This window comes from Anomaloglossus baeobatrachus, chromosome 10, assembly GCF_048569485.1.
Source record: "Anomaloglossus baeobatrachus isolate aAnoBae1 chromosome 10, aAnoBae1.hap1, whole genome shotgun sequence".
In the NCBI taxonomy this organism is placed as follows: Eukaryota; Metazoa; Chordata; class Amphibia; order Anura; family Aromobatidae; genus Anomaloglossus; species Anomaloglossus baeobatrachus.
In genome coordinates this window covers 67,776,438-67,804,040 of record NC_134362.1, presented here as the reverse complement: position 1 = coordinate 67,804,040, position 27,603 = coordinate 67,776,438, and the positions used below count along the sequence as shown (strand labels likewise).

At 51.7% G+C, this 27,603-nt stretch overlaps 1 protein-coding gene across 1 annotated transcript in view; it reads left to right on the top strand.

Annotated features, from left to right (window-relative positions):
* Positions 1 to 1,010: 1,010 nt before the first annotated feature.
* ANO9 (anoctamin 9) overlaps positions 1,011 to 27,603 on the top strand; it is a 121,018-nt gene continuing 94,425 nt past the window's right edge. Inside the window, exon 1 of the mRNA XM_075325398.1 lies at positions 1,011 to 1,396. Within this exon, the coding sequence (XP_075181513.1) occupies positions 1,391 to 1,396 (6 nt within the window). The 5' untranslated portion in view covers positions 1,011 to 1,390. The remainder of the gene's footprint in view (positions 1,397 to 27,603) is intronic.

The window sequence follows — 27,603 nt, the reverse complement described above, 5'->3', positions numbered from 1 at the left end:
TCCTATCAAACTAATGCCTCTATTTGGGTTTAAAATGCCTCTATTTGGGTTCCTATCCACCCATAAATTGTAGGTTTTTTTAAACCCAAATAAAGGCATTAGTTTGATAGGTACCAAACAAAAATGAGGCTGCCTTGCCGCTGGCTGCTGGGCTCATAAAATCTGGCCAATTGTTACATGTTTTTTTCATAGCAGTAATGCATGTCTATATTCCAATATTCATTGTTCTACATATCTTAGCACTACAGAGTGCAACTGTCTCCTTTTTGTTACTATGTGTCATATTCAGTTTGCACCTGTTCACATTAGAAAGGTAGTATGTGCCATCAGTCTTTTTCTTAGATTACAGGGTCGTGATTTCTGATTGAGCTCTCCAGCTCTTCAGCCTCAGGCAATTTTAATTCTCCATTTGCAGGTTCCTGTCCACCCATAAACTGTAGTTTTTTTAAACCCAAATAGAGGCATTAGTTTGATAGGGACCCAACAAAAATTAGGTCACCTTGCCGCTGGCTGTTGGGCTCACATAAAATCTGTCCAATTTTGTGTGCTAAGTATCTCAGTTTTAACATGTTTTTTCATAGCAGTAATGCATGTCATATTCCTATATTCATTGTTATTTTAGGTCTGCAGAGTGCAGCTATCCTTTTTGTTACTATGCTTCATATTCAGCTCACATCTGTTCACATTAGAAAGGTAGGATGTCAATAAATGAAGTTATATGTAATAATGAGAAATTTTACATGCTTACTGACATGTAAAACGTCATACAAAAGTCCTTGTTGGTGATGACAGATTCAAGATGCCTCCAGTATGGTAAAAACATACAACTTTCTGACTTGAAAATTGGGTTAGTGTGAGGTAAGTGTGGCCTGACAGACAATAATGCTAAAATAGGAGGATACATTGCAGTGTCCTGAGAACTGGGAGTGTCCCTTGTGTATTTCTTTTGCTTCAGACACCTATGTCTCCTCCACCTACAGCTCCAGGCACAAAGGGAGGAGATACAACGATCACGGAAGTCAGGTATCTCCAGAGTCCTCATACCAGACTCACCTGGGAAGGGGTCTGGGCTCTCATGGAATTGGTCACATATTTGACATACAGCTGAAGTCACAGGATTTGCAAATTCTTATTACAGGTATTTGGAGGTCTTTAATCAATATAGAGACCTGGCACACACCAAGGACTTCACATTCCTATGGACCAGAAAGCCCAATCAGTTTGGTGACAATTAATGAAGTCACTTGGTAACTACGGACATGTATGGAGATCCAGACAATTCACACATATAGTTCGGTGGGAGCCGGGAGCCGGACTTCATTCTGATCCTTGGGAGTAGACGGAATTTCCTGAAGAAGTTCCAGGCACGTAGGACACCAGACACAGCGAGATGCAGGTAAGACCTGAAGCAAAATGTACCTATGTTTCTTAGGCCTCATTCAGATGTACATTATTTTATGTGGAGAAGATAAAATGGACTGTGATGGATCCAATTTTCGTTTTCTCTGTGTTTACCATGAGTGCGGCATCTGTTTTGTCTCCTATCCTAAAATAAAATCCTAGGTGTCTTCTACCCATTAAACAGTTAAAAAACAAAACTGACAGCACTCTGATTAAAAAGTGACTTTCAATTTTTTTCCCCCGGATATATGAGAGGAGTTATATACATGAAAAACACAGAACATGAACGTCTGAATAAGGCCTAACATAGGCTGAATTTGATAAGTTGATAGTACGTAAAACTTCTGTTTATCATTAGCTTTATAACCAAATTTAAGGGTGACATGGTGGCTCAGTGGTTAGCACTATATGGTGGCTCAGTGGTTAGCACTACAGTCTTGCAGCACTGGGGTCCTAGGTTTAAGTCCTACCAAGGACAACATCTGCAAGGAGTTTGTATGTTCTCCCTGTATTTGTGTGTGTTTCCTCTGGTTTCCTCCCACACTCCAAAGACATACAGAGAAGGAATTTAGATTGTGAGCCCCAATAGGCACAGTGTTGCTGATTTATGTAAAGCTCTTCGGAATATGCTGGTGCTATATAAAAAGTAAAGAGAGAAAGGAATAGAGCTAAATTCTCACTCAGCACTATTGATGCAGTCAAATTTCAGCCAGAACTAAGGGGGATCCCAAAAAAAATGAGAATTTAGGGCGGTTCACAAGCAGCAGGGAATATTAACAATTAGTGATGATGAGTGAGCACTACCATGCTCGGGTGTTCGGTACTCGTAACTAGTGATGAGCGGGCACTACCATGCTCGAGTGCTCAGTACTCGTAACTAGTGATGAGCGGGCACTACCATGCTCGGATGCTCAGTACTCATAACTAGTGATGAGCGGGCACTACCATGCTCGTGTGCTCAGTACTCGTAATTAGTGATGAGCGAGCACTACCATGCTCGAGTGCTCAGTACTCGTAACTAGTGATGAGCGGGCACTGCCATGCTCGGATGCTCAGTACTCGTAACTAGTGATGAGCGGGCACTACCATGCTCGGATGCTCAGTACTCGTAACTAGTGATGAGCGGGCACTACCATGCTCGGGTGCTCAGTACTTGTAACTAGTGATGAGCGGGCACTACCATGCTCGAGTGCTCAGTACTCGTAACTAGTGATGAGCGAGCACTACCATGCTCGTGTGCTCAGTACTCGTAATTAGTGATGAGCGAGCACTACCATGCTTGAGTGCTCAGTACTCGTAACTAGTGATGAGCGGGCACTGCCATGCTCGGATGCTCAGTACTCGTAACTAGTGATGAGCGGGCACTACCATGCTCGGATGCTCAGTACTCGTAACTAGTGATGAGCGGGCACTACCATGCTCGGGTGCTCAGTACTCGTAACTAGTGATGAGTGAGCACTACCATGCTCGAGTGCTCAGTACTCGTAACTAGTGATGAGCGGGCACTACCATGCTCGTGTGCTCAGTACTCGTAACTAGTGATGAGCGAGCACTACCATGCTCGAGTGCTCAGTACTCGTAACTAGTGATGAGCGAGCACTACCATGCTCGAGTGCTCAGTACTCGTAGCTAGTGATGAGCGAGCACTACCATGCTCGAGTGCTCAGTACTCGTAACTAGTGATGAGCGGGCACTACCATGCTCGGTGTCACAAACCACCGGGGGGGTCACTCAGAAATCCCCCGCGCTGGCTACCAGTACGTCACAATCGGGGGGTAACAAGTGGGGGTCACCCCTCCTTTATACCTCCCGACCGACAGACAGAGCACGTGACGCGCTCTCTAGCGCCCCTCTTATAGTCAGGCCAATTATGGAATTGCCCGACCATAAGCAAGGAGGCCGCTATACTACTTATGCCGATTATTGAAGGGTCCCCGGTGAGAGTAAGGTATATATTCCCCCGACCTCCGCGGGCGGAATATATAAAATCTCCCCGAATCTCACTGGCCTCCCCACAATAATCCTTGGCACAATTCGCTGCCACCAACCGATTTACGGTAACTATTAGCCGAACACACAGACGTGGGATTCAAGATCGAGATAACAGAACAGCCCAAGATTAATTATATAATTTAATCAGCCTAAAGCACACTAGAACTACAATATATACAATAGGGAATCTACAGAATATACATATGTCAGAGTACAGTTACAATCAAAGCATGGGTTACAAACAGGCATACACAGTTCCAGCAGTTACCTTGTTGCGTCTGGCCACAGGGGGGCGCTGTACCCAGGTTTCTAGGATCCTTCCCACAGATGTTTCCTACACGTGCCCCCAGCGAAAAGAACACTGGAAAATGGCCGAAGTAGGGTTATCAACCTGGGCCAATCCAGGTCCCCTCCTACCTTAGTGACCTCAGAGGGAGCACTGCTCCACCCCTGGCTTGAGTTATGGACAATCCACAACATGGAATATGGCCATAACTTTGCCTGGGAGCGTCGTAGGCGGACGCCAATGCTCTCATTGTGACAGTTATGAATTTAGCTACAGAACGAGGGGACTCATGACCTGTCTGCCAGTTCCCCATTGGCTGATATCACGCCTGGGGCATTTCCCAATGTCCTGCTCCCATAAAAAGGGTGTGCCGGCATCGTCCGCATGCGGAGACACCATTTTTATGGTTGCCATATTTATCGGAAATATGGCTTGCGAGATATGAACCATTTTTTACCGGAGTCGTTCTGTCTGGCTATTTCCATAGCCTTGCTAACTAGCTAGCAGCCCCCACTACAGGGTCACGGCAGGGAGTCATCCTGTGTCCATTGTCCCCAAGCCACCTAATTTCCATATCACAGGACATGGCCATGGAGGTGTAAGTGGAACACTGAGAACAAGAAGGGAGGGGGCACTGCCAGGGAGTGATGAGGGATTATGACTGGAGTCATAATTCATCTTCATATCCCGGGATTTGCCTCACACCTCCCCCCTTTTGAGGGCGCTAGGGGGCAGCACACTCCGGTGTTCCCCCGTGCGCCCGTCCGCGACCTCTCCTTGTCGGGACAGCCCGTCTGCGTTACCGTGGTCACGGCCCCTTTTGTGGCGAATGGTGAAGTTGTATTGCTGGAGCGCAAGGCTCCATCGCAACAATCGCCCATTCGTCCCAGAGACGGTGTGCAACCAGCTGAGGGGATTGTGGTCCGTCTCCACGATGAAGTGGCGCCCGTATAGATAGGGTTGCAGACGCTGCAGGGCCCACACTATGGCCAGGCACTCCTTCTCCATCGTGGAATAGGCAACTTCCCTTGGTAACAGCTTCCTGCTCAGGTACAAGACTGGGTGCTCTTGGCTCGCAGAGTCCACCTGGCTGAGCACCGCACCGAGGCCGAAGTCACTGGCGTCGGTCTGTACTACAAACGGCCGCGTGAAGTCGGCTGCCTGTAGCACGGGCGGGCTGGACAGGGCGTCCTTTAGGGCCCGGAAGGCTGTCTCGCAGTCCATTGTCCAATCGACTGCAGAGGGCAGCTTCTTCTTGGTGAGGTCCGTCAAGGGCTTTGCCAGGCTACTATAGCATGGAACAAACCTCCTGTAGTACCCAGCGGTCCCCAAGAAGGACATCACCTGCTTCTTGGTCCTGGGGGTGGGCCAGGATGCGATGGCTTCCACTTTCTCAGGCTCGGGCTTCAGTGTTCTCCCACCTACCCGGTGACCGAGGTACTGGACCTCGCTCATGGCCAGCTGACACTTTCCCGGCTTGATGGTCAAACCTGCCCGGTGGATCCGCCTGAGCACCTGTGCTAGATGCTCTAGGTGGTCCTCCCAGGTGGGACTGAAGACGGCAATGTCATCCAGGTACGCGGCCGCGTACCCTTCAAGTCCCTTGAGCAGGGTGTTGACCATCCGCTGGAAAGTGGCAGGGGCATTCCTCATCCCGAATGGCATCACCGTGGACTCGTACAGTCCAAATGGGGTAATAAAGGCAGAGCGTTCCCTGGCCTTGCGAGTCAGGGGGATCTGCCAATATCCCCGGCTCAGATCCATGATGGTCAGGTACTGAGCCCCGGCCAACTGATCGAGCAGGTCATCGATGCGTGGCATTGGGTACGCATCGGCGACCGTGACCGCATTGAGCCCCCTGTAGTCCACGCAGAACCGAGTGGTTCGGTCCTTCTTAGGGACGAGGACTACAGGCGAGGCCCAAGCGCTGTTGGATGCCTGGATCACCCCCAGCTTCAGCATCTCGTCAATCTCCTGGCGCATGTGTTGCTGCACCTCCAGGGAGACCCGATATGCTGAACGCCGGATCGGGGGATGATCCCCAGTGTCCACGTGATGGACAGCCAAGTCAGTCCTTCCGGGCTGGTTGGTAAACAACCCCCGGAAGGGGAGGAGAGTGGCCCACAGCTGGGACCGTTGGTCTTCCAAGAGCTGGTGGCCAACCTCCACATCCTCAATGGATCCGCCTGCCCTAACCTGGGCTAGCATATCCAAGAGGGTTTCCGCTTCTCCCTCCTCGGGCAGGTTGCACACGGGGAGCGCACATGCCTCCCGCTCATGATGTGCCTTCATCATGTTCACATGGAAGGGCTTCCGCCTTCCACGGGCAGGGTCCAGGGTGACCAGGTACGTCACAGGGTTGAGCTGCTGGTACACGAGGTATGGGCCTTCCCAGGCTGCCTGAAGCTTGTCCTGTGGTACGGGGACCAGTACCCACACCTTTTGACCCACTTGGTAGGTCCTCTCACAAGCGTTCTGGTCGTACCAACGCTTCTGATCGGCCTGGGCTTGAGCCATATTGTCGTATACCAGTTGCGTCAAGGCCTGCATTTTGTCCCGGAAGCGCATGACATACTCGATAACCGACACTCCAGGGGTGGCCAAATCCCCTTCCCAAGCCTCTTTCACCAGAGCCAGGGGGCCCCGCACACGTCGCCCGTACAGGAGCTCAAACGGTGAGAATCCTGTTGAGGCCTGTGGAACCTCCCGGTAAGCAAATAACAGGTGTGGGAGATACCGCTCCCAGTCACGCCCATGGGAGTCGACCAACATCTTAAGCATCTGCTTTAAGGTGCCATTGAACCGCTCGCACAGGCCATTAGTCTGTGGATGGTACGGGCTGGCCACCAGATGTCGCACCTGGACCTGCTTACAGAGGGCCTCCATCAGCTGGGACATGAATTGGGTCCCCCGGTCAGTGAGCATTTCCTGGGGAAAACCCACTCGGGAGAAAATCTCCAGCAATGCGGTGGCCACCTTGTCAGCCCGAATGGACGACAAGGCCACTGCTTCTGGGTACCGGGTGGCATAGTCCACTACCGTCAGTAGGAAGCGTTTCCCGGAGCTGCTGGGGATGGCCAGCGGGCCGACCAGATCCACAGCCACCCTCCTGAAAGGCTCATCGATGATTGGCAGAGATACTAGTGGGGCTTTGGGGCGTGGCCCCGCCTTCCCCACTCTCTGACAGGTTTCACACGAACGGCAGTAGGCAGCCACATCGGCCCCCATTTTTGGCCAGTAGAAATGCTGGTTTAACCTGGCCTTGGTCTTAGCGATCCCTAGGTGTCCGGCCATCGGAATCTCATGTGCGATCCGCAACAACTCCGTCCGGAACGGATAGGGTACCACCAACTGTCGGTCCCTGGGCCACGCCTCCGGTGAACCCTGCTGGACCGTGGCCCGGTACAGCCGTCCTTGGTCCCAGACCACTCGCTCCGGGTCCGAGTCCGAGGGAGGCTGTGCCGCCTGCTCCTTAAGAGCTTTCAGGCTGTCGTCAGCTTCTAACGCTGCCTGAAACCCCTGACTAGATGTGGCCAGAATCGACGAGACTGTCACATCTTCAGTCAGTACCCCGGGACCTGTGTCCTGGCCTCCACCTGACTCGGCTGCCACTTGGTCAGAAGGGGAAGAGCTATCGGACCTCCGGGAGGCCCCTTGGCTTCCAGCACTCCCACTGCGGGTGACAGCGGCCACAGCCGCTGCGACTGTGGGTCGTGCCTGCTCCTCCTCCGTTCCTGACCAAGTCGCCGGTTCAGGCAGACCTACCTGGCTTCCTGACACCCCGGTTGTGGGGGAACCATGCACCGAGATCTTACCTGGGAGCACTTCCGCTCCTGGACCGGCCCCAATCTCACCTGCCTGTTCCCCTCCTGCAGCAACAGAACCCCGCTGTGAAATCTCTGGGGACCCCACATTTGCTGTGGTAGCCCCCACCCCACACACTGGTCCTCCCCCTGCAGCACCCTGCTCTCTGCTTATCCCTGCAGAGGGCAACAGATCCCAGCTCACAGGCTGGTTACTTGTAGAGGCATTGTCACACCTTTCTCTGACCCCCTCCCCTCCTGTCACAGCTGCAGCTGCGTGTGTGTCTATGGTGTCTGTGCAAGCAGAAATATCAGAGTTCACTCCCTCCTCCCTTACATCATTCATAGATAACACATTAACATTGTCAGGAGTCATGTCAGTACTGGCTGAAGGTTCAGCCCTTGGGGGGGGCCCAAACTGGGAGGTTATCTGCCCCAAATCTGTCCCAAGTAGCACGTTTGCAGGGATCCGATCAGTTACCCCCACCTCCCTCACCCCTCGCCCTGCGCCCCAGTCCACATAAATGTCAGCAACAGGCAGCGCCGGGTCAATGCCTCCAATCCCGGAGACAGCGAGGGTTTTTCCAGGGATCAAGTCTTGGGGGGACACCATCTCAGGCCGCACCAGAGTCACCTCCGAGGCGCTGTCTCGCAGTCCTATGGTCACAGACCGGCCGACGGTGACAGGTTGGAAGCTGTCCAGGGACCTACCACCACCCCCACCCACACAATACACCTTGGGCGGCCCTTGGGACGGGGACGGAGCCGGGGCCTTGGGACGCTGAGGGCACATGGCCTTGAAGTGTCCAGGTAGGTTGCACTGGTGGCACCGTCTTGGTTCCGCCACGGGCCTGGAGAGGGGAGTTGAGGGGGACACCCCCTGCAGTCTAGGGGCAGGTGGGGCAGTCGCAGAATTCATCTTACCCCCTCTCCAGGTGCTGCTGGTGGCCGCTCTCCTGGCCTCAGGGGCCCGGTTGTTGGTGTAGTCATCGGCAAGGGCAGCTGTAGCCGTGGACCCCTTTGGCTTCTGGTCTCGGATGAACTGGCGGAGATCCTCAGGGCAGTTCCACAAGAGTTGCTCCGTGATGAACAAGTCCAGGATCTCCGGTCCGGTGGAAAGCTGCAGGCCTTGGGTCCAGTGGTCGGCAGCTCGGGCAAGTGCCCGCCGGTGGTCAGCCCAGGAGTCCTTTGGTCCCTTCTGTAGGCTCCGGAACTTCTTGCGGTAGGACTCTGGAGTGAGGTTGTACTGTTGGATCAGGGCCCGCTTGATGGTGTCGTAGCCCTGATCTGCCTCAGCAGGCAAGTCCCCAAGGATATCCAGGGCCTTACCCCTTAAACGGGGGGTCAGGTATTTGGCCCACTGGTCCTTGTCCAGATGGTGCTGCAAGCAAGTCCGTTCAAAAGCAGTCAAGAAAGAGTCCAAGTCTCCATCCTTCTCCAGCACTGGGAAGTCCTCAACACGGACCTTTGGAAGTTTGGTGTCTCGAAGGTCACATGTGGCTGATGAGGGCCGGAGCTGAGCTAGCTGCAGCTGGTAGTCACGGTCTGCCTGTCGCTCTCGCTCTTCACGCGCTGCCTGCCGCTCTCGCTCCGCAGCCTCACGCTCTGCGTGCCGCTCCGCAGCCTCAGCGTCACGCGCTGCCTGCCGCTCTGCCCTGCGCTCTGCCAGGAGTTCCTTGTAGCCCTTCTGGTCTCCAGCCTGGAGAAGGGCCATAGCCATTTGAAGAAGGCTATCCGAGCCTCCCAGGCTCGGTGGAATGGCACGTGGTGATCTGCGGCACGCTGCAGAGCTAGGCGATTCACTGTCCCTTTCAGAGCGGAGGGCTGGCATCTGGCTCGTTGAGGAACCTTGGGTGAGCTCCTCCTCATCTTGTCCAGCAGTGCCAGGTTGCGCAATGTCCTCGGCAGAACGGTTTTCTGGCGTCGAGCTCCTGGAGGACTCGTGGGCAACCTCCTCATTGCTGTCCACAGCACCGTCCTCCCTCTCTTCGGCTCCTGCCTTAGCATTGGCCAGTTGCATAGCTCTGCTCCTGGTGCCATCAGCCATTCTTGCAGACTTTTGGTCACTGACACAGAACTGACACCTGATGCCTCCACACACCTTACAGTATCTGCACTCTGACACTCTAGTGTTGAGCTAGTCTGAAGACCCCAGCAGCCACAGCTGCTGCAGGCAGTCTTTAGTGTCTGGGAGTATGGGTCTCACACTCACACACACTATTATCTCGATCCCACCGCTATGCCACCAATTTGTCACAAACCACCGGGGGGGTCACTCAGAAATCCCCCGCGCTGGCTACCAGTACGTCACAATCGGGGGGTAACAAGTGGGGGTCACCCCTCCTTTATACCTCCCGACCGACAGACAGAGCACGTGACGCGCTCTCTAGCGCCCCTCTTATAGTCAGGCCAATTATGGAATTGCCCGACCATAAGCAAGGAGGCCGCTATACTACTTATGCCGATTATTGAAGGGTCCCCGGTGAGAGTAAGGTATATATTCCCCCGACCTCCGCGGGCGGAATATATAAAATCTCCCCGAATCTCACTGGCCTCCCCACAATAATCCTTGGCACAATTCGCTGCCACCAACCGATTTACGGTAACTATTAGCCGAACACACAGACGTGGGATTCAAGATCGAGATAACAGAACAGCCCAAGATTAATTATATAATTTAATCAGCCTAAAGCACACTAGAAACTACAATATATACAATAGGGAATCTACAGAATATACATATGTCAGAGTACAGTTACAATCAAAGCATGGGTTACAAACAGGCATACACAGTTCCAGCAGTTACCTTGTTGCGTCTGGCCACAGGGGGGCGCTGTACCCAGGTTTCTAGGATCCTTCCCACAGATGTTTCCTACACGTGCCCCCAGCGAAAAGAACACTGGAAAATGGCCGAAGTAGGGTTATCAACCTGGGCCAATCCAGGTCCCCTCCTACCTTAGTGACCTCAGAGGGAGCACTGCTCCACCCCTGGCTTGAGTTATGGACAATCCACAACATGGAATATGGCCATAACTTTGCCTGGGAGCGTCGTAGGCGGACGCCAATGCTCTCATTGTGACAGTTATGAATTTAGCTACAGAACGAGGGGACTCATGACCTGTCTGCCAGTTCCCCATTGGCTGATATCACGCCTGGGGCATTTCCCAATGTCCTGCTCCCATAAAAAGGGTGTGCCGGCATCGTCCGCATGCGGAGACACCATTTTTATGGTTGCCATATTTATCGGAAATATGGCTTGCGAGATATGAACCATTTTTTACCGGAGTCGTTCTGTCTGGCTATTTCCATAGCCTTGCTAACTAGCTAGCAGCCCCCACTACAGGGTCACGGCAGGGAGTCATCCTGTGTCCATTGTCCCCAAGCCACCTAATTTCCATATCACAGGACATGGCCATGGAGGTGTAAGTGGAACACTGAGAACAAGAAGGGAGGGGGCACTGCCAGGGAGTGATGAGGGATTATGACTGGAGTCATAATTCATCTTCATATCCCGGGATTTGCCTCACACTCGGGTGCTCAGTACTCGTAACTAGTGATGAGCGGGCACTACCATGCTCGGATGCTCAGTATTCATAACGAGCAGGTGGATGTTCCGATGGGCTCAACTCATGTACCAAGTGAAATGGAAATCAATGGGAAATTTGAGCGTTTTTCTGGAAGATCTTCCACAAACATGTTAGAGTTTCCCATGGACTTCCATTATACTCGGTACACGACTTTTGCCAATCAGAACGTCCGACTGCACATTACGAATTCTGAGCACCCGAGCATGGTAGTGCTCGCTCATCACTAGTTACGAGTACCGAGCACCCATGCATGGTAATGCTCACTCATCACTAGTTAGGAGTACCGATCACCCGAGCATGGTAGTGCTCGCTCATCACTAGTTACAAGTACCGAGCACCTGAGCATGGTAGTGCCCGCTCATCACTAGTTATGAGTACCGAGCACCAGAGCATGGTAGTGCTCGCTCATCACTAGTTACGAGTACTGAGCACCTGAGCATGGTAGTGCCCGCTCATCACTAGTTATGAGTACCGAGCACCAGAGCATGGTAGTGCCCGCTCATCACTAGTTACGAGTACTGAGCACCTGAGCATGGTAGTGCCCGCTCATCACTAGTTATGAGTACCGAGCACCAGAGCATGGTAGTGCTCACTCATCACTAGTTACGAGTACTGAGCACCCGAGCATGGTAGTGCCCACTCATCACTAGTTACGAGTACTGAGCACCCGAGCATGGTAGTGCTCACTCATCACTAGTTACGAGTACTGAGCACCAGAGCATGGTAGTGCTCACTCATCACTAGTTACGAGTACTGAGCACCCGAGCATGGTAGTGCTCACTCATCACTAGTTACGAGTACTGAGCACCAGAGCATGGTAGTGCTCGCTCATCACTAGTTACGAGTACCGAGCACCCGAGCATGGTAGTGCCCGCTCATCATTAGTTACGAGTACTGAGCACTCGAGCATGATAGTGCTCACTCCTCACTAGTTATGAGTACCGAGCACCTGAGCATGGTAGTGCTCGCTCATCACTAGTTACGAGTACCGAGCACCTGAGCATGGTAGTGCCCACTCATCACTAGTAATTATAGTTCATGCACCTGACAATAGTAAGGCATATTAGACCTAGTTGCTACATGTTTTAATCACTCTTTGATGACTCCGTGTCTTGTCCATTTTTCTCATATGTGGCAATAAATGAATAAATGACAGATTTTCCAAGCTACTCCTAACATTAGGTCTGAACCAGATGTCTATTTTTCACATACATATTCTTTCTGTGTTTTTGACGGATAGGACAGATACCTATTCTGATCCATGGTATTGTTTTTTGTGGACTCTGAACCCTAAAAAATTACTAAGGTATGTCCATTTTTGATATGAGCCATGGATTAAAAAAATCGCCCATTCAGGCCTAATGTTGCCAATTGAGAAATGCGCACGCAGTCTTTTGCAAGGTCCATCTGAAGCCCGCCAGAAAAAGCGCTAAAAAAGGAAACTGCTACAAAGCATGACCATAATACACGAAATGGAAAAACAGCTTGCTATGCATAGAATTTGTCTTTTGTGATTTCTTTTAAGATTCGATCTCGCTCCTATTTACACAGCCGTCTGACTAAGCCCTATGGGGGACGAATGACTGTGATTTTTCAGTTTGCACACAGTTTTCATGCGCTGCACAGAAGGTGTGCTGCCGACAACAATAAACAATCAGATGATGAATGATGTGCTGCATAAGGGGGGGGGGGCACCTGCAAATTGTACTGTGAACTAACATGAGCTGCTGCAGATCGTTAAAAATGAAAAAGCCCCTGACAGTCGTGCAGCAACATGATTGTCATCCCCTTAGGGCTTGTTCACATGTTGCATATTTGCCACATTTTTCCTATGTTTTGCTTTTTTTTTTTTTTTCTCTGCAAAAACTACAGTGTTTGGCCTTATTCAGATGTCAGAATTTTTCACTTAAAAAACAAAATGACATCAATGTAATCGGTCTTTTGGATCTGTGCCTTCATTGTTTGGTCGGAGAGACATCAGTGTTTTTCATATATAGATGGACAGAAAAATGACAAAGCTTCTCCTATACATTGCAATGTTAAACACGTACAGCACACGGACTGTACACTGACGCCATCCGTGTGCTGGACGTGTTTTGTCACGTTCCCATGGACTTGTATTGGCCCTTGTCATTCGTGATACTGGGAAAAAAAACAGCAATGTGAATAGCACCATAGATTATAATGGGTACGTGTTGTATCCGTGGAAAAAATGGATTAAGGCCCTGTACGCACACTGCGTTTTTACCCACGATTTTTTTGCGTTTTTGCTGCAGACATTTCTTGAGAAAATGATTGTAACCTTTCTGCAGACATTCCCCAGCAAAACCTATGGAAAAAAACAATACCGTAGCTGTGCGCACACTTTGGTTTTTTCTCGAGAACATTCTTTCTGCAGAATTTCTTGAGAAAAAGAATGAGCATGTCGCCTCTTTTCTGCAGGTACTGGCGTTTTTTTGCTATAGATAATGGTAAAAAAAACGCAGGGACCAACCTGCGGGAAAAAACGCATCAAAAACACAAATATACGCGGTAAAAACACATGTGTTTTTCGGTGCGTTATTGGTGCGTTTTTTGAACGCAAGTGCGCTAATCTTTCAGACTCTTAAGAAATTTCTTGAGAAAAATCCTTTTTCTAGTGTGCACAGGGCCAAACATGAACATGCAACACAGGCGCCTGAATGAGGCCAAAAACACGGAGGGAGCTCGTATGAAAAAATTGACTTCTGAATGAGCCCTTGGCGTATATGTCGCGGGCGGAGGAGGGAACGCTGCGCTCTCCCACTGCTCGGGTCCGGCCGCTGCTGCTGCGGCTGCCGCTGCACGGTGGTGGCTCGAGCGGTGGGCTGGATCCCGGGGACTCGAGCGGCGTTCCTCGCCCGTGAGTGAAAGAGGAGGTTTGATTGGATGGTGGGGGATTTGGTGATTGTCCGTGACACCACCCACGGTTGTGGTGATATTGGTGACACCACCGCTGCTCTGGACGGGGATCCCGGGAGCGGTGACAGGGAGCAGCTTTGTTGTTAGTTCTCCCCTCCGTGGGTAGGGGGTTGGTTATCCCGGGGCCCGGTGATGGGGTAGGAGTGGATGGCAGGCGGGTTACGGGGCCTGGTGAGGTGCAGGGTCGTGGGGGCAGCGCTGTGCCGCACGGCACGGTGGTACTCACTCAGCCAATGATGAGGACACAGTTCTCGGTAAAACACACGGCTGGATGGACGGGTCCCACAGACGGCTGCGGTGTTGTTTTCTCCCGGCAGGTTGATGATGACTGCCTTTCCCTGCACCTGTGTACTGTAACGGTTCCAATGGGTTCCCACCGGTAGCCCGCTCTCCAGCTTGGATATGGGCCGGAGGAGCCCCTTTTGCCCGCAGGCTCTGGCCCTGGGAACGGTAGCCTTGGCGGTGGCTGTGTTTCCCTCTCACGGTTGGACTGTTGCCTTCTGTCGGGACTTGGCTGCTGGGAAACCCAGGAGGTTTCCTTCGCTGACGGATTTGGCAAATTCACGGCGACTCCTAGCCTTGCCGGGGTCCGTAAGCCCCTGCCAGATGGTGCTGACTTCTCTTTGTGTACCGGTCCGGTACCGCCGGGCCACCGCCCGTCCACGGTCCTTACGGTAGACTCCGATAGGCCACTCCTGCAGACGTTCACCACCGTCTGCCAACCTTGCTGTACCGCCCGGGCCACACACCCGGACGCCGTCAGTTAGTTGCTCCACTACCACTTTTCCTCCTTCCACTTTCACCTCCAAAACTAATCTGCACTCTTCCCGCCTGGCCCACCCGCCTGGCCCACCCCCCTGGTGTGGACATCAGCCCCTGGAGGAAGGCAACAAGGGTTTGTGTCTGACTTCGGTGTGCCTGACCGGGAGTGTGGGGTGTGTGGGTGTTGTTCTCTGTGGCCCCTGGCTTGTCCAAGGCGCCACATATATTCACAAGATGCGGTTGTTTTGCAGAAAAGGCAGCTGAAGCTCATTAATATCATGAAAGTATAGCAATATGTGATAAAACCGCACCTGCTGCATAAATGCGATGTGTGAATGTACACAGGCTTTTTTTCCCCTCTGAACTGTTCCCATATTGCACATTATTTCATCTATTTAACAAATTGTAGCATTTAATAAGATGAGATTTACTAAGAAAAGAACTGTACACGACGGAGACCTTATTTATGAGTTTGACACTTTTCATGCCTTCTTTGACAGCTATCGCGAATCTAAGATGAGTTATAAAATATGCTCAATTCATAAGAATTATTGACAATTTTTATGGCGAAAAAATATTGGGGCAATGAAGTGTAAAAAATCTTTTTAGAATAGATGATCATCAGGAACGAGCGTATGTTAGAAAGATTATTTGCAATTTATCGGTTTGTGTAATTATTCCGGCAATCACCCGATAAACGATGAAAGCATCAGATTGCTGGGTGATTGGTTTGATGAGCTGGCAATAAAATCATTGTTCTGAGCAGCACATTGCCCGGCGTATACAGGAGATGTGCTGCGGATAACAATATGGTCACAGAAAGGCCTCGGCTCCACTTGCGTTTTGCACGGACGAGTGCAATCTGGTAAAACATCGAATTGCACTTACACCAGTGCAAAATTATGGGGCAGTGTCCATCTGCGATTGATTTCTCATGCCATATCGACATGACAAAGAATCGCAGCATGCTGCGTTTGGCAGTGAGTCTCAGCTCACACGCACCCATACAAGTCTATAGGAGCGTGGGAAACATCGGACTGCACTCGCATGTCATCAGTGTGCAGTGAGATATACAGCAAGACAGGACAAGGAGAAGAGGGAGAATGTGCTTCCACCCTCTTCTCCACAGCTGTGATCCGATCACAAGATCAGATCAGAGTTGCATGACCCTCGGCTCACGCTCGCAGCAGAGGGTCATTAGCATATTGCATCTGGTGCTCTCACATCAGAAGCTATGCGCAAGTGGAGCCAAGGACAAAGGTTGTACTACGGATCATTCTGAGCACATAGAATTCTGGTTGGCCATTAAATATCCAATGTAAATGGGGTTTTATGTGTTTGCGTTGCACCAAATGTATGATCCCATTTGGTTTGCATTATTTTCACCATCATGTAAATTCCGACATCTTACAGCACTACTGATTGAGCTCTCGAATAAATGATCTGCCATGTATGATGTTGTTGGACAAAAGAATCACTGATCTCGGGGAGACCAGCCAGAGAAGACACTGCTGGCAGCTAGCAAAGGCGCTCAACACAGTGAAATCCTAGGTGCATTGCCCCCTGGGAAGTATTCAAATCAAAAAAAGGTCAGTAGAGCCTCTGTTAGGAGTCTCGACACAGAAACTAGCCAGATATCCCTCCGGGAAGGACCTAGCCAAGGAGTGGCTCTTTTTAGGAGACCACCATAACCACCATATTAAGTGGCCCTTTTAGTCAATATCCAACTCTTTGACGAGTTTAAAGATATGACAAGGGAAATACCAAGGACAGGTATCCATCCACAGACAGCTGTTTTGGGGTATTGCCCCTCATCAGTGTGGAGTAGGATTCTGCCTAGCTGGGAGCAATGCCTAGTAGACCAACAATACAAAATAATCACTGATCTCGGGGAGACCAGCCAGAGAAAACACTGCCAGCAGCCAACAAAGGCACTCAACACAGTGAAATCCTAGGTGCATTGCCCCCCCCCCATGTATGATGTTGTGGCTACCATGGCGGACGCAGACAGAAAAGGGCCCCTGTACAATAACAATATATGGGCCCTTTACAGTCCAATAGCTCATCATAATACACAATTTCAACTTCTTTGGATGTGGAAAAGGGCCCCCTAACCTCTTGTGCCCCGAGATGGTTGCACCAATGCACTGGCAGACAAAGACCAAAGAGGGCACCTGTGCAGGAACAATATATGTGTCCTTTACAGTGCATACAGTGCTCATCATAACGCACACTACTTTGAACATGGGCCCCCTTGCCTGTTGGGTTTGGTGTGGATGCACAGGTTGCACCAATGATATATCTGCCCCTGCACCAATGATATGTCCGCCCCTGCACCAATGATATGTACGCCCCTGCACCAATGATATGTCCCGCCCCTGCACCAATGATATGTCCGCCCCTGCACCAATGATATGTCCGCCCCTGCACCAATGATATGTCCGCCCCTGCACCAATGATATGTCCGCCCCTGCACCAATGATATCTCTGCCCGTGTGGCTGGTAGTAGGGCTCTTTCACACGTGCAATTCGTGCATTGATGTTGGATCACAATGTACCGACTGAGTTTTATACTAATGTTTGATAAGTGTGAAAATGAAGCCATTAGGTAATGATCCACAGTAATGTAAGGTCTATTGTTAGTCATGCAAAACTGACTTATTGCTGGTATTGAATTAGTTAATAATTACAGTTTTCAATTGACGCAAGACAGATTTTTCCTTAACTGCAATAAACAGTGGCCAGTGCTATACACACCCATGAGACATGGAGCAAAGTCAATAATTGCTGTACATGTGGCAGACGGCAGTGAGGGGTGTTCAGCATTTTATTTCTGGCACTAACACTGTTTATGTAAGGTGTCCGTCAGCTCTTTGTCTGGAGATACCGTATTCTGTACTTATAGCTCAGGGCTGACACTTATATCAGACAATAAGGGTATATGGATACTACTGTGCTTGTTTCTAAAAAAAAACCAAAACATGCATTTTGTGATATTTGTGAAGCTTAAGAAACTTGTACAGATTATTAGGATAGTATTTGTCATTAGTGATGAGCGAGCAGTACCATGCTTGTGTGCTTGGCATTCATTAGAGCAGATGGACGCTCGGATGGGCAAGACTCAAGTACCCAAGTGTGGTGGGAAGTGTCCCAAAATATCACTGTTTATTCCTCTGTATGTGTGTATGTATATATACAGTGGGTATGGAAAGTATTCAGACCCCTTTATGACTCGCCCACCCCAGGGCTATGGGACACTCGGTGCCGGGCCGGACTAGTCCGGTGGTAGTCAGTGGTGGCTGGGCCCGGCTCCGTGGCCCTGGTGGGTGTCAGTAGAATATGTGGCTTGGTTGTTAAAGTGTGTGTTCGTGACGCCACCTGTGGTATGCGGCTATTAAGCCGCCGCTGCTGTGTGAGGCCACCGGGATGATGTTATGGCAGCAGTGTTGGTACTGCTCCCCACAGGTGGAGCAATGCCCGGGGCACAGTTGGTGCTTGTAAGTGTCTATGTAGGTGGAATAACAGAGACGAGTCCAAGGTGCAGTTCCAGTTCTTTTACTCACTGTTTCTGTCACACTTGCAAGGACCCTCAGACTGCTGGGACCACTGTCAGGGACCTCCGCCTTCTGGGTGATTCCGAGCGTGAAATCCGGTTCCCTCTCTTTAGTGTCCCTTTTTCTGCTGACTTCACTAGCCTTGCCTTAGGTAGATGGACTTGGCTTGGCCTCCATTACAGCCTCCAGGCTGGGGGGTCACCTGTCGGCTGATTTCCCCTTTTCTGAAGATCTGCTCTGGGTTCTGGCCCTGGGAGCTTGCAATTCCCTGGGCCTCGGTTTTTACTGTCTGGAGACTGTCTTTTCACTCCTTCAGTGTCTAGGGACCGTCCCCCTGTCGCAGCTAGTCGCTCCACCGATGTCACTGTGGAACGGGCCACCGCAGCCTGCAGCTACCCGTAGCGCCTCTGGGCCCTCGGCAGCGGTACCCAACAAGGACTGCTCGTGGCACCTTACAGGACTACCCGTGGCCCTGCGACTCCTTCTTCTCTTCTCGTCCTACATGCTCACTCCTCACTCTCCCACTCCCTGAGCGAACTGACTAAACTTCACCTTCCTGTCTCTGTCTGCTCTCTGGTGGCTCCTCCCACCTCCCCAGTTGCTAAGCTACCACCCTATGGGAGCAGGGATGGGTCTTACAGCCCCTCTCAGCATGCAGCATGGGAGGGTTGCCTGCCACTTTCCCTGGTCCTGTGTGTCCCTAGCAATGGGTGTAGTGTGAATTTACCAGGAAACCGGAGTTCACCCTCTTCCTCTCCCAGAATGGGGCATCACACCGCAGATGGGGTGCAATGACCTGTGGCGACGGAAGCCTCAGGGGCGCCACACTCCCCCACAGCAAATCCCAGCACGTCCTCGGGCTGAAAAACAACAAAAACAAATGGGAGAACTGCAAAACATTTTTGGTATGCAATAACATAAAACAGCAAAACATTTCTTCCCTTTATGGGAGGCACATATCATGAACGTTGCGAACTTCTTATAAAGAAAACTCTAAGTGTGCACTTCCAGTCCATTGCACGGTTCAGGCAAATCCCCCATAATTCTGGTAGGGGGCACAACGGGTGCAACTAATTACATTCTTGGCTACTACAAGTCCAGTAGCCCGTCAGTTCGTTTCAAACAAACAAAGTAACATCTTCGACCAGCCATTAAGTCCAATGGCCTGGTAGGACATAAAACACATACACCACACACCAGCCACTAAGTCCAGTGGCCTGGTATGATAAGACACCTAAACATTCACCGGGGCCCACATTCCAGTTCAGTGGCCCGGTAGCACATAACATGGGGGGGGTGACGTCTTCAAAAAGAATCAGGGGCAGTACAATAGGAAAGGGTGTCATCTTCGAAAAGAATCAAGGGCAAAACACAAGGGACTTCTTCACAAAGAATAAGGGGCTAGGTACAGTTTGGCAGCTCTTCATCTTCCTTACTCTTCATCGCAGGGGTTCTTCTTTGGCAGGGCCCTGGGCAGCATGTAGGCCATGGAGATCCTGGTCTGCGTTTCTTGCGTGGCTGTCGCAGGACCTCTGCTCAGTTCTGTGACCTGGGTCTGCCTTGAGGTAATGCTGCGGCTGCTGCTGACAGGAGAGACGCTGCACGCTGGCATAGTGCGGCGCCACTCCGGTTCTTCTGAGGCCGTCTCCTCCCGGGCCTCCCGCTCCTGCTGGTACTCCTGCACCAATCTCCGGCAGGTCAGCTCGTTTGGCAGTGCGGTTTCCTTGGGGCGCAGGGGCTTTTGCAGTCCCCTACTCTCTATGGGCGCTGCGTCCCAGTGCACTCCCGGGGATGTCGCTCCCAGGAGACTCACAGGGGGACTCGGTAGGGGGCCCACTAGCTGGTCGGGGTCCACCCCTCCCCAGGCTCCGTCTGCGGGGGTTTCGGGCAGGCCTCCGGTGCCCCACCGGGCATCAGCGGGGCTGGCGGGGAAGGCCTGCGGGACAGTGGAGGGACAGGGCGGTGGCGCTTGGTGGGTCAGTGGGTCCGGACGGGTCGGGGCTTCACATTGCTCACCCGGTCGCTGCTCCGCGGCCTCCATCCTGTGGCCCACACTCTCCGGCACCATCGAGGTTTCACTCCGCCGGTCCACCTCTGCTTGCAGGTTACGCAGTCTCCGAGCCAGGATTTGCATTTCCTCCCGGAGCAGGTCCAGCTCGGGATCCATCTTCCCGGTCCCTGGTGTACAGTCCTGCAGCCTCTCCGCCATGCTGCCGACCTGTGGGACGCTTGCTGGATCACTGCTCGGGTGCTCGACCACGCCACTCGGCTTCTCCCTTTCCCTTCTCGGCGGCGGGGCCGGAGGCTGCACTTGCATCTGGCGCCAGACGGGCGCCCAGCCCATCACGGTCGGCACCGCTCCACTTAGTATCAGGTACATTTTCTTTTTCTTTATCTGTTGGTCGGGCGTTTAAGCTTTTTCTGCCAGCCGGACAGCTTATTTGGTCGCCGCTTCCTTTTCTTTCGCTTTCTATGGCGGACACCGCTTCGCGCGCTTTTCTTGGACAAGGGGGCGGGGCTTCTCTTCGCGCCCTTTCTTCTGGCACGCCCCCCTTCTTCCCGCTCTCAGCAGCGCTAATGGCGGCGGTTTCTCGTTATAATACACAGTTCTTCAGGCGCACAGTACCCGGTGTGACCGGGCACGAAATCCTGTTCGTGACGCCAAAATTGACTCGCCCACCCCAGGGCTATGGGACACTCGGTGCCGGGCCGGACTAGTCCGGTGGTAGTCAGTGGTGGCTGGGCCCGGCTCCGTGGCCCTGGTGGGTGTCAGTAGAATATGTGGCTTGGTTGTTAAAGTGTGTGTTCGTGACGCCACCTGTGGTATGCGGCTATTAAGCCGCCGCTGCTGTGTGAGGCCACCGGGATGATGTTATGGCAGCAGTGTTGGTACTGCTCCCCACAGGTGGAGCAATGCCCGGGGCACAGTTGGTGCTTGTAAGTGTCTATGTAGGTGGAATAACAGAGACGAGTCCAAGGTGCAGTTCCAGTTCTTTTACTCACTGTTTCTGTCACACTTGCAAGGACCCTCAGACTGCTGGGACCACTGTCAGGGACCTCCGCCTTCTGGGTGATTCCGAGCGTGAAATCCGGTTCCCTCTCTTTAGTGTCCCTTTTTCTGCTGACTTCACTAGCCTTGCCTTAGGTAGATGGACTTGGCTTGGCCTCCATTACAGCCTCCAGGCTGGGGGGTCACCTGTCGGCTGATTTCCCCTTTTCTGAAGATCTGCTCTGGGTTCTGGCCCTGGGAGCTTGCAATTCCCTGGGCCTCGGTTTTTACTGTCTGGAGACTGTCTTTTCACTCCTTCAGTGTCTAGGGACCGTCCCCCTGTCGCAGCTAGTCGCTCCACCGATGTCACTGTGGAACGGGCCACCGCAGCCTGCAGCTACCCGTAGCGCCTCTGGGCCCTCGGCAGCGGTACCCAACAAGGACTGCTCGTGGCACCTTACAGGACTACCCGTGGCCCTGCGACTCCTTCTTCTCTTCTCGTCCTACATGCTCACTCCTCACTCTCCCACTCCCTGAGCGAACTGACTAAACTTCACCTTCCTGTCTCTGTCTGCTCTCTGGTGGCTCCTCCCACCTCCCCAGTTGCTAAGCTACCACCCTATGGGAGCAGGGATGGGTCTTACAGCCCCTCTCAGCATGCAGCATGGGAGGGTTGCCTGCCACTTTCCCTGGTCCTGTGTGTCCCTAGCAATGGGTGTAGTGTGAATTTACCAGGAAACCGGAGTTCACCCTCTTCCTCTCCCAGAATGGGGCATCACACCGCAGATGGGGTGCAATGACCTGTGGCGACGGAAGCCTCAGGGGCGCCACATTTACATTTTTCACTCCTTAATTCATTGCAGCCATTTGGTAAATTCAAAAAAGTTCATTTTTTTTTCTCATTAATGTACTCTTCACCCCATCTTGTAAAAAAAAAACATGTAGAAATTTTTGCAAAGTTATTAAACAAGAAAAACTGAAATCACATAGTCATAAGAATTCAGACCCTTTGCTCAGTATTGAGTAGAAGCACCCTTTTGAGCTAATACAGCCGTGAATCTTCTTGGGATCCTGGATTTGGGGATCCTCTGCCATTCTTCCTTGCAGATCCTCTCCAGTTTCGTCAGGTTGGATGGTGAACGTTGGTGGACAGCCATTTTCAGGTCTCTCCAGAGATGCTCAATTGGGTTTAGGTCAGGGCTCTGGCTGGGCTGGTCAAGAATGGTCACAGAGTTGTTCTGAAGCCACTCCTTTGTTATTTTAGCTGTGTGCTTAGGGTCATTGTCTTGTTGGAAGGTGAACCTTCGGCCAGGTCTGTGGTACAGAGCACTCTGGAAGAGGTTTTCTTCCAGGATATCTCTGTACTTGGCTGCATTCATCTTTCCTTCAAATGCAACCAGTCGTCCTGTCCCTGCCCCATAGCATGATGCTGCCACCACTATGTTTTACTGTTGGAATTGTATTGGGCAGGTGATGAGCAGTGCCTGGTTTTCTCCACACTTACGACTTAGAATTATCAGCAAAAAGGTCTATCTTCGTCATATTAGACCAGATAATCTTATTTCTCATAGTCTGGGAGTCCTTCATGTGTTTTTTTTGCGAACTCTATGCGGGCTTTCATATGTCTTGCACTGAGGAGAGGCTTCCGTTGGGCCACTCTGCCATAAAGGCCCGACTGGTGGAGGGCTGCAGTGATAATTGACTTGTTGGAGCTTTTTCCCATCTCCTTACTGCATCTCTGGAGCTTAGCTACAGTGATCTTGGGGTTCTTCTTTACCTCTCTCACCAAGGCTCTTCTCCCACGATTGCTCAGTTTGGCTGGATGGCCAGGTCTAGGAAGAGTTCTAGAGGTCCCAAACTTCTTCCATTTAAAGGTACAGTCACACTAAGCAACATCGCTGCTGAGGCACAACGTGCTAGCGATGTTGCTGTGTGTGACATCCAGCAACAACTTGGCCCCTGCTGTGAGGTCGTTGGTTGTTGCTGAATGTCCTGGGCCATTTTTTAGTTGTTGCTCTCCTGCTGTGAAGCACACATCGCTGTGTGTGACAGCGACAGAGCAACAACTAAATGTGCAGTGAGCAGGGAGCCGGCTTCTGCGGACGCTGGTAACCAATGTAAATATCGGGTAACCAAGACGCCCTTTCCTTGGTTACCCGATATTTACCTTCGTTACCAGTGTCCGCCACTCTCACACTGCCAATGCCGGCTCCCTGCTCCCTGCACACGTAGCAGGAGTACACATCGGGTAATTAACCCGATGTGTACTGTGGCTTGGAGTGCCAGGAACAGGGAGCCGGCACTGGCAGTGTGAGAGCGGCGGACACTGGTAACGAAGGTAAATATCGGGTAACCAAGGGAAGGGCTTCTTGGTTACCCGATGTTTACCGTGGTTACCAGCGTCCGCAGAAGCCGGCTCCCTGCTGCCTGCACACGTAGCAGACTACACATCAGGTAATTAACCCGATGTGTACTGTGGCTAGGTGTGCAGGGAGCCAGCGCTAAGCGGTGTGCCCTGGTAACCAAGGTAAATATCGGGTTGATTACCCGATTTTTACCTTAGTTACCAAGCGCAACATCCTTCCACGTGTAGCGACGCTCCAGGTCAGGTTGCTCGTGGGATCGCTGGAGCGTCGCTAAGTGTGACATCTCACCAGCGACCTCCTAGCAACTTACCAGCGATCCCTATCAGGTTGTATCGTTGTTGGGATCGCTGGTAAGTTGTTTAGTGTGACTGGGCCTTAAGGATTCTGGAGGCCACTGTGCTGTCTACTGCAGAAATTCTTTTGTAACTTTGGCCAGATCTGTGCCTTGCCACAATTCTGTCTCTGAGCTCCTTGGGCAGTTCCTTTGACCTCATGATTCTCATTTGGTCTGACATGCACAGTGAGCTGTGACGTCTTATATAGACAGGTGTGTGCCTTTCCAAATCAAGTCCTATCAGTTTAATTAAACACAACTGGACTCCAATGAAGGAGCAGAACCATCTCAAGGAGGATCACAAGGAAATTGACAGCATGTGACTTAAATATGAGTGTCTGAGCAAAGGGTCTGAATACTTATGACCATGTGATATTTCAGTTTTTCTTGTTTAATAAATTTGCAATAATGTCTACATTTCTGTTTTTTCCTGATAAGATGGGGAATGTGGTGCAGAGTGTATATAAATAAGACAACAAATGAACTTTTTTGAATTTACCAAATGGCTGCAATGAAACAGAGTGAAAAATTTAAAGGCATCTGAATACCTTCCGTACCCATTGTATGTATATATGTCTGTGTTAAGCTGGTGTCACACATAACGACGACGACAACGACGTCGCTGCTACGTCACCATTTTCTGTGACGTTGCAGCGACGTCCCGTCGCTGTCGCTGTGTGTGACATCCAGCAACGACCTGGCCCCTGCTGTGAGGTCGCCGGTCGTTGCTGAATGTCCAGCTTCATTTTTTGGTCGTCACTCTCCCGCTGTGACACACACATCGCTGTGTGTGACAGCGAGAGAGCGACGAAATGAAGCGATCAGGAGCCGGCACTGGCAGCTGCGGTAAGCTGTAACCAGCGTAAACATCGGGTAACCAAGGGAAGTCCTTTCCCTGGTTACCCGATGTTTACGCTGGTTACCAGCCTCCGCTCTTGCTGCCAGCGCCGGCTCCTGCACTGTGACATGTGGCTGCAGTATGCATCGGGTAATTAACCCGATGCATACTGTAGCAAGGAGAGCAAGGAGCCAGCGCTAAGCAGTGCGCGCGGCTCCCTGCTCTCTGCACTGTGACATGTAGCTGCAGCACACATCGGGTTAATTAACCCGATTTGTGCTGCAGGAGAGCAAGGAGCCAGCGCTAAGCGCGGCTCCCTGCTCTCTGAACTGTGACATGTAGCTGCAGCACACATCGGGTTAATTAACCCGATGTGTGCTGCAGGAGAGCAAGGAGCCAGCGCTGAGCGCGGCTCCCTGCTCTCTGAACATGTAGCACAGCGACCTTATGATCGCTGCTTCTGCTGTGTTTGACAGCTAAGCAGCGATCATAACAGCGACTTACAAGGTCGCTGTTACGTCACCGAAAATGGTGACGTAACAGCGACGTCGTTGTCGCTGTCGTTTAGTGTGACACCAGCTTAAGACAAGTATATATAATAGATAGATGAAATCTGTCTATGTTAAGTTTCCCAAGAAACTGTCTTTGTGAAGTGTAAAATATCCCTCTCCCACACCTGGGTCATTTACATACCTTCATTAAAATGCAAGTTTATTAACAATCTGTCATACAAATGTAAATAGTCTACCACTGTCCAGTACCCTTGTATGGACAACTGTCCCAGGAGATAAGATCAGGATCTAATATGTGGACAAGAGGCAATGTTTGCAATTAGCCTATAATATAATTAACACAGGCTCCAGAAACCAGAGGACACTGAAAGTATATCAGATAAGGTCAGGATATTGAATAACCCTTTATTACATACAACACTCTCCCCACTACAGGCACAGATGCAGGGAGTGTGTATGCACAAGAGCTAGCCAGGCCTGTTTAAATATGGCCCACAAAGAACACTGCTCTCACTTCACTTCTCTCTTCTCTTGCACACTTCTCTGACCACTCTGTCTTTGACACTTCTCTTCTCTCTCTGCCCCCTTCTGCCCTACTACAACTGTGACCCCCCTGGACTGCTCAGGGCGTCACAGGATACTGCACTTTCTACCCTTTGGTGCAGGATTTAACCCCTCATGGTTCTGGGTTCCCAACCTATGGTACTGCCTCCATCAGCATCCAAATCCCAACCTCACCTCACACCACACCCTGTCAGGCAGACTGGTGGGAGTGAAATAAAACAGTAGAGTAGTAGCCCTCAAGAAGTGAGGAGCTGAGGGAGTGGTGGCTCCCTGTATGTTGCAGGTTGGGTCGCAGATGGTGGTCTGGGCCCGGAGGAGTCGGAGACCTGGTCGCAGGGTATAGAGGCTGGGTGCCTAGACCTAGTCTTGGAGGATGGTCAGCATCTGAAGCCTAATAACCGGTCTGGGACCAAAAGCATGGCGGGGTACAGGACCTTGGGTCGGGGAGTAGCTTCAGGCAACCCGACAATTAACCTGTGGAGGATAGTGTCTCTATGCACTGTCCCCAAGAAGCTCAGAGATTGAGGGCACTAGCGCAATGAGGGGGATAGGGCTTTCCAACCCACGCAGCCCACGGAAATCCCAAGCATGAGCCCTTGAGAGCACAGCTCTACTACCAGCAAGTAGGGAGCGGGACCCGGACAGCTTTAAGCCAACGGGCCACCAGAACATTCTTAATTGTGCACGGAGGCAGGCTCCGGACCATCCGGCAGTACCAGAGGGGATGGACACCCGGACAAGCTCTCCCAAGAGAGCAGCGGCACCTAGAGACTTGATTTACCTTGTTGTCAGAGTCGGCTTTGCGGTTGCATCATCACCAACATTGCCTGAGTGAGTACATGGTCCTCTCCTGCTCCCAACCAGCGCTGCGCTCCCCTACACCACCATCAACTTCCAGAGTCCCGGGGCCTCCCCTGGCTGCCCCACTCAATCTCCCCTTACCGCGAACAACAGGTGGCGTCAAGAACTCTGATCCCCTGTAACTACCCCCTTCTCATTTGAAGTGGCTGCGAGCCCCCGGGTCCGGAGACCCTCGAGCCACAGCAGACCCCGGATCCAAGCAGTTCGACTGCTGCAGGGGCGGCACACAACTACTATCATCCTGTCCCTACTGCCCTGTCTTTTGTGTGCCTCCTGTCCCTTCTGCTACATCCCTGCTGCCCTGTTCTCTGAGTGCATCCTGTCCCCTCTGCTATCCCTGCTGCCCTGTCCCTTGTGTGCATCCTGTCCCCTCTGCTTTCCCTGCTGCCCTGTCCTCTGTGTGTATCTTGTCCCCTCTGCTATCCGTGCTGCCCTGTCTATCCTTTGTGTGCATCCTGTCCCCTCTGCTTTCCCTGCTGCCCTGTCCTTTGTGTGCATCCTGTCCCCTCTGCTATTCCTGCTGCCCTGTCTGTCCTTTGTGTGCATCCTGTCCCCTCTGCTATCCCTGCTGCCCTGTTCATTGCATGCAGCATGTCCCGTCTTCTATCCCTGCTGCTCTGTCCTCGGTGTACATCCTGTCCCCTCTGCTATCCCTGCTGCCCTGTCCTTTGTCTGCATCCTGTCCCCTCTGCTATCCCTCCTGCCCTGTCCTTTGTGTGCATCCTGTCCCTTCTGCTATTCCTGCTGCCCTGTCGATTGCGTGCATCCTGTCCCCTCTGCTATCCCTGCTACCCTGTCCTTGGTCTGCATCCTG